At 40.4% G+C, this 14391-nt stretch overlaps 1 protein-coding gene across 1 annotated transcript; it reads left to right on the top strand.

Moving 5' to 3' along the window:
• The first annotated feature begins 2460 nt into the window (after nucleotides 1–2460).
• LOC143473662 (uncharacterized) lies at nucleotides 2461–3964 on the top strand. Its single transcript, XM_076970753.1, has 2 exons — nucleotides 2461–2558; nucleotides 2949–3964. The coding sequence occupies exon 2, from the start codon at nucleotides 2955–2957 to the stop codon at nucleotides 3465–3467; it is 513 nt and encodes a 170-aa protein (XP_076826868.1). The 5' UTR covers nucleotides 2461–2558; nucleotides 2949–2954; the 3' UTR covers nucleotides 3468–3964.
• The last annotated feature ends 10427 nt before the right edge of the window (nucleotides 3965–14391 follow it).

Below are 14391 nucleotides of genomic sequence, written 5' to 3'. Positions count from 1 at the left end.
TCTCGGTCGCAGCCTTTTCAGTCACCCTGTCTGTAGCTTCTGCTTTGCTGGAGACCCCTGCACCTGTTCCCTCCAGAAGCAGAAAAGCATGGATGTTTTATTATTTTTTTTGTTTCTTTCTTTTGTGTGTGTCTCCGGGCCCAGCGCCCTGGTAACCAGATGGTCCTCCCCTAGATCCTCCTCAAGGGGGACCACTGGCTACAAAATATGCCCAGACATCACTCCTATTGCTGCTCTTACTGCTGCAAGTCCTCCATCCTGTGCAATGGCAATGACTCACCAGTGTCTGGCACCAAACTCTTGCCTTGAAAACTCTTTCATCCACCAGCTGCCTGTCCTGTCCTGATTCCTGACATTTCTCCAGAACCGCTCCCATTTGGTATCTGAGGCCCCATTCCTGAACATGTCCCTGGTCCTGTTCCAGCTCCTCCTGTACAGCACCAACCTGCTGTCATCTGTCCTCCTCGTGCCGTCCCTCTCCATGGGGCCGGGGCCTCCACCCTTTTGTCATGCACAGGGTGCTACAATCTCATGTCCTGTTCTCCTTGACCTTTTACTACCTACACCTGTTTTCTGACATCCCAAAAATAGTACATTTATTGAAACCCATTGTATTCCTCTCTATCATGGAGTATTGTTGGTTGTAGCATTGTGGTATCTTAATTGTCTGAAGATCTTGGTTTTGGTTTTCATGATGGCTACTCTATTCCACACAAACACTTGATTCCTGCAATGGGAACTGTTGTTCAGTGTTGCAAATGGTTATCTTCACATTCAGATCATGCCTTAAGACTCAGTGTTTTTCTCAGATCATCACTGTTCACATTCTTGTTTGTAAATGATGTATTTCTGTCATCAGTGTTAAATATAGATATCAGAAAGTACCTGAATGCCCACATTTACATAGACAGGTCTTGAATATCTAAACACAATGTCATCAATTAAAGTAATCAATTAAACATTGAAATGCATGAAATAAGTCAGTAATTAATATGATTGATATGATGATAATACTGTAAGATGATGTGGACAATGATCTGTGCAGTCAATTGTGATGTTAAAAAACAATTAAAAGTAGCAATATATCATTGATCTGTTTATATAACATTGATGTATTTATGTTAGTATTTATAAATACACTTAGAATCATATGTCTATTCATATCTAAATCTGCATGTACATAGTACCTCTATCTAAATAATTAATACATCACCATTTCAGCATGAGCAGAAATAAAGGCATTAAAGGAATGGTGAGGTTATTATCTCAGCACTGCCTCACCAGGCTCGGAGAACACGGGTATGAGGCTCTAACAGAGTGTGACCCTGAAAAGTCTACATATAGTGGAAGAATCAAAGAAACTACCGTACAGACACAGCTGTGTTGCTGTGGAGATTACCTAAACGACTCGTTTTAAGCTGTGAGACGAGGAAATAAATAAATAATGACTGCAAAACAGAACGGAATAATTTGGTGGTAAATCTTTGCAAATGAAATGCTCATGTCTGCCCATCTTTCTCTGTCTCTGTCTCTCTCTCTGTCTGTCTCTCTCTCTATCTCTTTGTCTGTCTTTCTCTCTGTCTGTCTATCTCTGTCTGTCTCTATCTCTCTGTCTGTCTCTATCTCTTTGTCTGTCTCTCTCTCTCTCACTCTGTCTGTCTCTCTCTTTGTGTGGTGTACTGGTTTTCAGTGTTGGGATCATTTAAAAGTCCATTTAATTTCTAATGAAGTTCAGATGTTTTGATATGGTGCCGGGAGATGGATTAAGGTAACATAAAAAGAAAAGCCATGTTCCTCTGTTAAAGGACCAATGTTCCTGTTTTAAAGGACCAATGTGCAGAGAGAAAAGCAATGTTCCTGCATTAAAGATCCATTGAACAGAGGCAAAACAGATGCCATTTCTTTCACTATAAGAGCAATTGCCAGTATTTTTACTGTACTATAACATGAGAAAAATTTGAATGTAGATATTTCATTCATTGCAATATTCAAATATGTAGCGGTACATGCATTAAAGTTGGCATGTTCAATGATGTCTTTTTTTCATTTGTGCTTGAATACCAACATCATATCTACACGTAGACATTCAGACACCTTTTTTAATATAATTTTATTATGTAAATTCACCTGTACTGTAAGCTTAAGGCTTGATTTGCCAAAGTGTTGCATCACTCAGTATGTAAGTAATTACTGCTGAGTACAAAGTTTCACAGCTGCAATGATTTAAAGTGCCGCAGTCCTACTGGATTAAAAGGAAGAAAAGTACAAAAAAAATCAAAGAACCTTTTTATTTCTTTTATATTTGAACATGATGCAATGTGTATATTGTATTATTTGAAACTAGGAAAGTAAGTGAAAAGCTTTAAAATGAAGTGAACCTCACAGCTTTGACCACATCCTGTGCAGTGACAAGCAAGCGTGATAAGAACGTGACTCTCTGACTTTATGTGGGCGTACTGTCCTCACACCTTGAACACATACTGTAGGGCTCACTGACGTGTCCTCTAGATGCTCAATCCACAGGCTCACAAAATATTCCTGCCTGCTGAATCACTGAGGTAAGGTACACAAATCTTATGTCTGATGAAGGGCTATTATAAGCAGACTTGTGGCATTTATTCAGTTCAATTCAGTTCTGTGGTATTAAAGTCTACCTCAACTTTTGGAGCTGGTTTATGAGATAAGATGTTAGTTAATTACATACATTTTTGTGTCAGTGATGTTAAAATATTTTGCTTTTAAGAATCTGGATGTTATCGTTTGCCAGCTAAACTAAATTTTACAAAGGAATACACTGCAATCAAAACATGAACCATTCAGTCACCTTTTGCTCAAACGTTTGTTTATATTTTTTTAAATGTGTTAATTGTTATATTGTGTGGTAAATATGAAGTTCACTTTCTTGAAACGTATATGTGATAATTTATACATTTAATTTTCTCCCTTAGACTGACATGATGAGGCAATGTGAATTCTTCCTGAGACTTGTTATGTTGGTAGTTGTACTGGTTTCTTCATCTTTGAGGACCTTAAACTCCGTGGAGGAGCTGGAAGAGACAGGATTTGGCAGACCACCACCCAGACATGGGCTTGTGCTCTTGGTGTGGTATGTACAAAATTGTGTTGACAACAACATGATGGCCCTGTGTGACCCCATAAAAGGAGACTATGGGTTCCATGAATTCCATAACAATAAGCCACACTTTCTCCTCCCAGAGCTGAATGATACAAGCACATATGGCTATTTCACTATAGGAAACCTTCATTACAAACATGCCAGTGATCTGCCCTTTGACGTCAAGAAATATTATGATCCACAGGACCCCAGGAGCAACATGGACAGAGTCATTGTGAAATATAGCAAAAACAAGAACATGATAATGGATGTGTACATATCAGAGCATTATAAAAAATCAAAGACATATCGTACAGGTCCACCTCTCATCACTGAATTAAGGCAACATTAGATTATCTGGATATTATTATTTATGATATAATTTATGTCAATAATATCCTTCCAGATTTTTTATATTGTTTCTATCTGTAACTAGTAGCAGTTGGCAACTGGAATCCGAATCGTCCAACAGACAGTAGTTTTGAAACTAGGGGCATCTTCATATGGTGTGGAGTCAAAAGGTTAGAATAGCAATGGTGGTGCCCAAAGGAACTTTAGCTTTCAATTCTCAATATTGCAGCTGTATCTCTATATTTAAACACTTCTCTTTTTCCCTTTAATCATATTGAAACTAATCACAGAAATACAGTTTCTAAAGAAATCATCACTGAAGCTGAAAACATTAGCTTTGGTTGTATTTTGTACATTTCAACTAACAATGTGATATTTTTAATGATGTTTCCAATCACTTGTCAAATTATTAATAGTTGTTGTTTCATATTAATAAGTGATTCTGATGTGACAATGTTTAATTTGGGAGTAAGAGCTGTTGTCTGGGACACAATAAAGAACTTGAAAAAAAACAAATGAGAAAGCAAACCCCTTGTGTGCATGTTTTTTGTTCAGCTTTGTCACTAACAGATAAAATAATATGCACAGTATATGTATGCCCAGTGTATGTGTACCCAGTACATAATTAATGACGAGCAATGAGTGAATAACATAAATGAACCAAAGTTGTATTACAGTTTTTCTCAGTCGATTTGGTTCATTTCTCACATCATGCTTTACATTGGCATCACAACACATCACTAGTGCATTTCTCAAAACAGTTGAAATGAAATACCTGCAAAAGCACACACTTCACTCAAAATTCTTTGTTTTTGCCCCAAAAGCAAATATTTAGGTCAGTCAATTTGTCAGTGCCATCAGAGTATCTAGTCTGTGTGCCATTGCCTATGAACAAGGCAGTCAAAAGACTTAGTCATGTTGTCAGTGCAACTATAAGTCACAGTCAGTACAGACTGTATATTCTGATGGAAACTAGCTAAGCTTTTGATTTCAAGAACGCTGCACATTCTGTGGTATATCAAATACATGTTACACACATACAAACTTACATGGAACACAAAGTTACACATGACTGTTTGTGGGAGACTGATAGCAAGAAATTGGACTGGAATCAAATTTGTACAGCAATATTGTTTGACTGTATTGTTCGCACTGCAATTTGTTGACAAAAACAAATCTGATTCAAATTCAGAAAAGACCGACAACTGACTGGAAAAACTGCAAAATTAAAAACTTATTCTACACATTCAAAACAACCTAAGCACATATAGCCTCCTCTTGTGAAAATGGAACCTCTGCTCTTGCAAACAATTTAATCAAATTAGGATAAATTACCAAAATGTAACAAAAAAATAAACTAAATGAATAAATGTAAAATGATGCCTTAGAGATTATGACAACTGTCACGGTGAGGCGGCCCCCTACCGGCCGCCTCCGTCCACAGCGGCTGTTGTTGTTGTTGTTTGGTGACGTCATGTGCGTCCCTCAGGTGGGCGGAGCCCGTGATCCGTCTCACCTGAGGGTCGTTTGTTTGCCTATATATGTCTTGTCTTTGTACCAGTTGACCGCTGGTCATTATATCCTTAATTTGGAGATATTGCATGGGTTTTTGGTTTGCACACTTTCTATTAAACCATCCTTTTTCCCTGAGACTTGGCGTGATCGCTTCCTTTTAGTTGCTCACCCCTGCCCGTCACAGAATGACCAGCCACCCTTCGGAAGCCGCCGAGTCTCTTTTTCTTTCTCCTTCGTTCGTGGTCATGTCTCGTGGTAAGTGTTTGTCTGCGTGGTGTTTTGTGAAGAGTTCCGCCGTGCTTTTGTGTTGTGTTTGTGGCACGGCGAGGACCAGGGCTGTCTGCCCTGGGAAAAACTCTTCGTGTTTGTTGTTTGTTTGTTGGAAGAGGTCCGCCGTGCTCGTGTTGTATGTGTGGCATGGTGAGGACCAGGGCAGTCTCCCTGGGTGTGCTCTTCGTCTTGTGTGGGGTTAATGTGTACGTATGAATGGTACGTTGGTCAGTGTGCGTCGCTCGTTTGTGTTTGTGTTGAATGTTTCATGTGTGACGCGGGTACCGCTCATCACCGTCGCCTCGCTTCCCCGTCGTCTTGTGTTTAATGTGGGGGAGCGACTGCGAACCTGAGCGGCGCGTCACTGTCTATCGAGCGTGCATGTATGGGTCTCGTTCGTTGTTTGTACACAGTTTTGTTTGTCTAGTCTTTGCGTGTTGTCGACTGTTTGCGTGAAATTCCACGCATGCTCCTCCCCTTGAATGTGTGTTTGGGGAGGGACCGGCTGTGGTCCCATGCCATGGGGTGTGGCACGGAGGGCGTCGCTCCCGAGGGAGGCCCTGAATAGGGTAGGCGCGTTTGTGTTGTGTGTGTGTGTGTGTGTGTGCTGTTCTCTGTGCAGGTGCTTCTCCTTGGCGGTGTTCCTGGACCTTGTGGGGATCTCCACCTGGCAGGAGCCCCCTTGTGTTGTGGGGTGACCGGAGCCCGGTCATGAAGAGCCCCTCCCTAGAGGGCTGGGGCCCCTGGATGTTTGGGGACCATGGGGCTCCGGTCTGAAAAGCTCCTGCTGAGGAAGGAGATCCTCCCTCCTGCCCGGGGTGACCAGGAGGCCCTTGGGGCTGCTCCCTAGCCCGCGTCGGGGGTGCTCTGGGCCTCGGTCTCTGGCGCTCCTGGGTTGGGTGGAGGAGTCCACCTTGCGATGAGAGGCCCCGGGAGGGGTTGGCTCCCCAGGAGGCTGGGGTGACCCCTAGCAGAAGGCAGGGGTCAGCTCTGGGAGGAGGTAGGTCCAGGAGGTGAAGTAGCCACCCCTTGGAGAGGTAGCCTGCACACACACACATACACGAGGGATGAGAGAGGAGCCGTAGCCCCTCGTCCTCACACCTGTGGGGCTCACCGGCTGAAGGCCGGTTAGGGCGTGAGGGCCCTGTGACCGACTGGGGCATGGTTTTGTGTTGTTAATGAAGGTGAGCTGTTTAATGTTGTGTGTGTTATGTTCCAGCTCCCGGACGGCAGGAGGTGTGTTCCTGCTTGTCTCTGCCTTCCTGCCCCTTCGTGTTTTGTGTGCAGCCGCTGTGTGCCACACACCCAGTGGAGGGGAGTGCGGCTTAGTGGGGGGGTCTGTCACGGTGAGGCGGCCCCCTACCGGCCGCCTCCGTCCACAGCGGCTGTTGTTGTTGTTGTTGTTTGGTGACGTCATGTGCGTCCCTCAGGTGGGCGGAGCCCGTGATCCGTCTCACCTGAGGGTCGTTTGTTTGCCTATATATGTCTTGTCTTTGTACCAGTTGACCGCTGGTCATTATGTCCTTAATTTGGAGATATTGCACAGGTTTTTGGTTTGCACACTTTCTATTAAACCATCCTTTTTCCCTGAGACTTGGCGTGATCGCTTCCTTTTAGTTGCTCACCCCTGCCCGTCACAACAACATGTTCAGCACTTTTGCATATAATGACCTAGGCGATGACCTAAAGACTAAATGTTTAGAAGGGCAAGACAATTCAACAGACAATCCGTACAACACATTTTGATAAACATGTCATAAGCAACTGATAATGTAAAAACCAACTGTCCATGTCCATTTGCAATATGTACAAAAGCATTTGCACAATGGTAAACACACTGAGAAATGCAATTATGATGTGCACAAGTGACAAGGAGATGTGGAGACTGAATGAACAATTTTGAGAATTTCAATTCTGATCTGAGAAATGAACCAAATTGACTGAGAAAAACTGTAAAGTATAAAGATTTTTTAATGGTTTGAAAAAATTGTTTTATTATGAAAGACATCAATTGATGGTCAAAATATTAAGTTGTCTGAATTGGCTAAGATGAAGCCAAGACTGCAAATTTCAGACAAGCAGCTATAATAAAACCTTTTCTGTAGTCATTCAGTGATACCACTTGTCACGTCTAGCCCCTCCCTCCTCCCTGGTCCCGCCTAGCTCCCGCTCCCATTCGTCCCCCCGTCTGTCTGTCACGCCCTCGTCATTAGTCTCACACACCTGAATCCTGTTTCACCGTCTTGTCTCTACGTATAAAAAACCCCTAGTGTGATTCTCCCTTGTCGGTCATTCCCTGTACGTGAGTCCCTGGTTGCTTCTCTGTTCTGCTTCCTCCCGTTCGTTCTTGTGTCCTCACTTTTAGTCTAGTTCCCTGTATTTTGTATTGGATTTCCTTTGTATGTTTGGTTATACTGTTGTGCCTTGTGCTCCTGTTCCCTGTTGCCCTGATTCCATTGCTACTCATGTGTTTATAGTTGTTGTTGTTATGTTCATTTCGTTAGCGTCTCCCAGTTGTTTAGCTGATCCGTATGTTTAAGACTTTTTCTTATGTGTAGTATAGCTCCCTTAGTATACTTACCGTGTTGCTTGTTCACCTTCCTATGTTCCCTGTTTTAGTTCTCGTACCCCTTAATATCTTGTAGTTTCATCGTTCGTATATTTGTCCCCAGTATTCTGTTTCCCCCTCAGTAGTTGTACCCTGTTGTAGCCTTTGTCTTTTGCCCCTAGTAATATAGTTATTCCCTGTGCTGTCTTGTCTGTTTCTGTTGTTCTATTAAATCCTTCTTTATTGCATTTGCGTCACTCCTGCTATCTCCCGCCCCGTGAAACGTTACACCACTTCTGTGTAATTATATGTACTCATAGTGAAATGTGACTGGATGGAGAGTTAAGTCATTTCAGAAACACATTAACTTCTGGAATTATGGCTTGTAAGTGAAAAGCAAATAATAGCATTATCTCTGTGTACATTTTCAGCATTTAGCAGACAATCTTGTCTAGAAAGTCTCACAGTGGTGTAACATAAGTATGAGAAACAATCTGTGAACAAGGAGTGACATCTGACAAACTAAATTATATAGTTAACTATGTCGGGTAGACTGCATTCATTTAAATAAGTGTTCATCACAATAGCTGAGGACTAAAATAAATACTTTGCATATTACACATTTTTTATTTTAAAAACTTTATATACGAAGAGCTTGTTTAGCATGTTTCTATTGGTTAAAGTCTGTTTTATTATGTAACATCACTAAAAAGCATCACGGTGTAGTTTTTGCATTTTGCGTAATGTCCACCGGTTGCCACACTAACTTGGGGTCGTATATTGTTTGTAGTGCCTTATTTATGCCTTGTTTAGATTCATGACCTTTGTCAGTCATTACACATTAGAGTGGCAAAAATTTTGTTATTTTTGTTAAATGTTTCAGTCAGAGACTCATGTTTGCTGCTTTGCTTTTTCTGCATGTTCTTTACCTGTGACAAAAGGATATAATAAACAAGAAGGTCATTAATGGGGAATATAGGGTCAAGCATTCCTCAGAAGCAAAAATCATATTAATATCAATTATTGGATGTATCACCTTACTGTGTGCTAATGAGGTTTTACTTAACCTGACAAAATATCCTTAATGAAAAAATTAATAGAAATTGATCAGTAAATATTAGATTCGATATGATCACCATTTGTAGTATAACATACCAGAGCCGGAGTGGCTAACCGGGAGATTCGGGAGGATTCCCGATGGGCCGGCTCATGTCAATCTCTAGTTTGGGCCAATTGGGAGGGAAAAATAATTTTGGGCCATATTTGGCCATGAAACTCCCGGGCTGAAAAAGGGGCCCGCTTCTAATACTGACGCTTAGAATTTATGCAAGTCCTTTGTAAATTTAGCATATGTGTTTAAAGTTGGCTATCAGGTCAATCTCAAGCTGAAAAGATGTTGCCAAATGGTCATCATCTGATGAACTCAGTTAACATGCCGATATATCTACAGTGTAAAAGGTGCCATACATACATGATGTGCAAATAAAGGATTACAGCTTGAGCTATTATTCTGCTCAAATGAGAAATGTAATGCTCTATACATTTCCTTCTCACAAATAGGACTTACATTTATTGTCACTGACTTTCACTGATGCATGGCTTCTGGCAATATTTTAAAATAGTACTAGTCAATTAGTCATTTTAGTTCTTATGGAATCAGAAAAAACTATAAGGGAAAATTGTGTGGCATTGCAAGACAGTTAATCTATATTTATTGTTGCATTTGAATGAACTTAAATGGAGAAACCAGCTTTAAACCATAATTCCACTTTTTTATTGGCCTATGGTAGCTGTCGGAATTCTCTCCTGCTGTAGCTCATGATCATTTGTTTCACTGTTGTTGTTTTTGCAATGCTGCTGATGCCAGACTGATACACTGACTGCACTGTAAAACCAAACTGGGGAAGAGGAGAGATTGCCAAAGCCCCCAGAGTCTCGTATGGCACTGCTAGCTTCACCACTGCCACTCACTTAGTTTTGTTCTACCCTCAGAAATGCAATGTGTCTAAATCATGGTACCATACGCAGTCACCTGACAAACATGGGCAATATTTCATTAGGTTGGAAACTTGTCTTTTTTTCCACTTGAATAGATCTTTGTAGGTCACTTTCATTTGAGCCAGTAAAATGTATTTGCCATTTATTTGTTTGAGCTCAGTTAAAGATTGTTAGCAGTTATCAAATGAAAAATTGCATGAAACCGAATTACAAAGTACACTTCCAGGAGCATTAATCTGATGATGTGCTCTCTTTGGAAAATGGGACCGGGTCTTCTTTCCTGCGTCGGCCATTCTCCATCTTCAGTGGTGCTTGGGAGGCTAGTCAAGAGCGCTTAGACAGGATTGTAAAGCAGCAGAATGAACAGATGTCTCTGGATGATTAATGCGTTTCTCTCACTCGCCTCTGAAGCACAGCGTGGCCGTACTTCTCCTCCCCTCCTCTTCTGCACTCCTCCTCTCCTCTCCACTCCTCCTCCTCTCCACTCCTCCTCAGAGCAGCTGTCCAGTGTCCTGAACTCTCCTACCTCTGGTGTGTCTGGATCACTGAGCTGTGGACTGAAGGGACTAAGAAACCACCTTTGGTGAGAGTCTTGAGAAGAAAATCTGCCGATACGGAAAATTCAAGCAAGTACATTGTAAGGAGCAAGCAGTGAAGATTCTTATCAGTATTAGAAGATTAGGAGACTATAAAACAAGTCTTCTTCCTAATAGATTGCTCTAACAGTAGAACAAGTTACCAGTGCCACCTAGTGATGAAGCTAATAGTATTCTATATTCTAAATGAATTTATAAATATATAAATATTTTTTAATTATATTAAATTGCTGTGTCTGGCATCATTTAACCCTCTAACTACAATCAAAGTCACTCAGCATTGCTGTGTAAATGTGCTGACAATTGCTCTTACTTTAGTAACCAGCATCACCACAGTCAGTAGACATGAGTTCATCACACCACCAGCTGGATTGTATGTCCACTGCTTACTTTCATCTTTTCATTTAATGACTTTGTAAATATCTGTACATGTAATGTTTATGATGAAATTGTACTTCAGCATATAATATTTGAACTTTGGATGAAATTGTACTCTAGTGAACTGTAAGTTATATTTAGAAACTTTTTTTAAAAAGCCACAATAAGATTTCATTGAAAAGATGATAAAGTGTACATGTTAAATGTGTAAAGTTGTAAATTATCTAAAACTGGACCAGGTATGATAGATGTTAATTATAATATTCCTTGTCTGGGCTGTGAGGAATCAAGTTTCCAAAGCTACTATGTGATGAATATAGCATTAAACTTTAACCTGCATTCTTAACAAAGACATTTTGAAATTTATATTCATTGTGCTGAGGGTCTCATGTGGTTAAGAAGACACATGAAGATGTGAGAATGGGTTTTCCTTTGTGCATTTGTAAATTATTGTTTATATTTATAGGATATAAATAACATTCATTACATTGTTTCAATATATTGCCATTTGCAACTGCTGCTTGCTACGTTGCACAATTGTGTTCTGTTGAATGGGTATAGTTTGAGACTTATCTCTAACCACCTGGTGTAGGTTGTGTGTATGGGAGTACAGGTATGTACAGTTATGTTAGGATGTGTATACATGTGTGGAGGTGTATGTATAGATTCACAAATACATGCACATAAGTTTGTTTGTATAACAGAGTGTATTTTGTATTTTTTCCATTTGTTTTATATTTTTATGCTTCTTATCCTTATATACGAGAGAGAGAGAGAGAGAGAGAGAGAGAGAGAAACGGAAGACGTAACACCTCTTTTTCCAGCACTCTGTATTATGTATTAGACTATAGACTCAGCTGTAAGCTATGTCAATGTTGAGACAAAGGCTCTAGGGCCCATTACAGCTGTGTGTGAAACTTACCTGAGAGTGGAGCTGAAGCACTTAGGCTGAAGACTCAAGTCTCTCTTTCAGGTGCTGCCCTGTCTGAGCACTGGAACTTTAAATCTAGTGTTGTGCTGCAAGTGGAAGTGCTCAGTGAGTTAGAATGCAGGTTGTATGTTCAGGGAATTACCTGCTAAATCCCAGCATTAAGGAGAGCGACAACGATGCACAGAGGGCATGAGTGACTGTTGTCTGAATGAAAGGTCTGTCATCGCACGTGGTCATACGGTGCTGTCCTGACCCCTACTGAGAAAATTGGGGACTGCAGCCAAGCTTACAACAATCTCAGAGAAGCACTTAGCGTTAAAAGATCAGCTTGGACAGTTTTTTTTAATGTTATCACATTTGTCCACTTTTAGATATGTAAATTTTGTAAACATACATTATGCTCGCACTATCAAACATTATGCAGTACTGCAGCCTTCCCTAAAGAAAAGCCTATTACAATACATAGCTGTCCATGCTAAAGAGCTTGTTTTAAATATTTACAAAATCTTTATATTTTATGTAGCCAATTTATATTTAAATTGGATTTACTACTTACATACAATATTCTATGCAAGTTTAGGCAGGTGTGGAAACAATGCTGCAATATAAGTGTTAATAGTTTGTGTTAACAAAATGCAAAATGAATGAACAAAAGAAATCTAAAGTTAATCAATATTTGCTGTGACCACCATTTTCCTTCAAAGCTGTTCCAATTACTCTAGGTACTCTAGGCACAGTTTTTCAGGGAACTTAACATGGAGATTGTTCCAAAAATCTTGGAGATCCTTGAGAACAGAAGATCTGTGATTGTAGGCTTGCTCAAATACTCCTGTCCCTTTATGTAATCCCAGACAGACTCAATGATGTTGAGATCAAGGTGCTGTGAGTGTGAGATCACTTCCTGAAGACCCAAACCTCCACCATGCTTCACTGTTACCTGCAGAGACTCTTTATTGTACTGCTCTTTAGTCTTTCAGCAAACTGCCTACTGTTGCAGCCAGATATTTCAATTTTTGATTAATCTCTCCAGAGTACCTGTTGCCACCTGTTTTTCCTATGTTCCTATGTTTTTGTGCATGGGTCGCTTGGTCTTGGCTCTACGTTAGAGATATTGCTCTTTTGCTGCAATACTTCCATGAAAACCACTTCTGGCCAGACTTCTCCAAACAGTTGATTGGTATGCCTGGGTCCCAATGGTTTCTGCCAGTTCTCATCTGATGGGACTCTCATCTGATGGGATGTCTTTCATCTGCTGCAAGTTTCCTTATCCAGCCACCATGTCTGTGGTAATCAACATTGCCTGTTTCTTTGTGCTTCTTCAAAAGAGTTTAAAACATCTTGAAACTGCAGTCTGCTTTAAAATCTTTGCTTGTGAGAGAAAGTTTTGGAGCAATAGAACTCTCTTGTGTCTTGTTGCTGTGCTCAGACTTGCCATGGTGTAGGACTTATAACATGAAAAGTTGTCTTCCACAACTTCATCTTTGTAACAGAATTTGAGTGACCTTCACCAGTTTTAAGCTTCATATGCAGCAATTCCTGTTTCAGTCAACAGATCTTTCAAGTTTCAGCTTTCTGTCACTTTGTATGTTAATTGACAAAATTAGCTATTATTACTTCTGTTTTTGAAAGCACTAATACTTTAAATATATATATATATATATATATATTTTTTTTTTTTCTTCTTTTTTTTCTGTTGTTGTTTTACCATGATTTTCTTATTTTATCATCATTTTGCATATAAAATGTCAGGTTTATGTTCATCAATTCCAATTACTTGTTTTGAGGGAAATGTGTGAGTTTCCAGCACACTATATGAAACAGACAGACTACATGCAATCAGAACATGTGCAAAATGTAATGAACCACAGCTGCATTGACAGTCAATTAGGTAAAAATCTCAGGTGAAGCATGTGAGTACTCAAGTAATCAATTAAAATTAAGCACCAATCAAACAAGACATCCATGGGAAAAGATTTGAGCCAGACTGATTAAAATGAAGAGGAAACCAACCAAACACTATCATGCCAAATTGTAAAGCACACAGATCAACAATACAGAGAGGAAAGGAGACATCCCAGGATGTCAGGAAGAAGGTGGTGACAGCCCATCAGTCTGGAGAAATACCATCTCCAAAAGATTCCATGCACTGTAAGAGAAATCATGTACAAATGGAGGGCACTCAGCATCACCACAACTCTGCACAGAACTAGACAGTCATATATGGTAAATGTACATGCATCTACAATCAGGTTACAAAGAGTCAATCACTACAGACCTCCAAACTTTATGTGGTCTTCAGATCAGCTCAATACAATGTGTAGAGAGCTTCATGAAATGGATTTCCATGGCTGAGCAGCTGCATCCAAGCCATACATCATCAAGCCATACATCATCAAACTCAAATGTTGAATGCAGTAGTGTAAAGCATGCTGACACTGGACTCTAGAGCAGTGGAGACAGGTTCTCTGGAGTGACGAATCACACTTTTCTACCTGGCAGTCTGATGGACGAATCTGGATTTGGCAGTTGCCAGAAGAATGGTATTTATTCTGACTGCACAGTGCCAAGTGTAAAGTTTGGTGGAGGGGGGACTATGGTGTGGGGTTGTTTTTCAGGAGCTGGGCTTGGTCCCTTATTTCAAATGAAAGGAATTCTTAATGCTTTATCATACCAAGAGATTTTGGACAAT

This window comes from Brachyhypopomus gauderio, chromosome 13, assembly GCF_052324685.1.
Source record: "Brachyhypopomus gauderio isolate BG-103 chromosome 13, BGAUD_0.2, whole genome shotgun sequence".
NCBI classification, from domain to species: Eukaryota; Metazoa; Chordata; class Actinopteri; order Gymnotiformes; family Hypopomidae; genus Brachyhypopomus; species Brachyhypopomus gauderio.
Note: the sequence above shows the minus strand (reverse complement) of the source record. Positions and strands in the feature narration are given on the sequence as shown.

Bases quoted from the DNA above. Each gene is read 5' to 3' on its own strand.
- LOC143473662 (XM_076970753.1), top strand. From the start codon at position 2,955: ATGATGAGGCAATGTGAATTCTTCCTGAGACTTGTTATGTTGGTAGTT.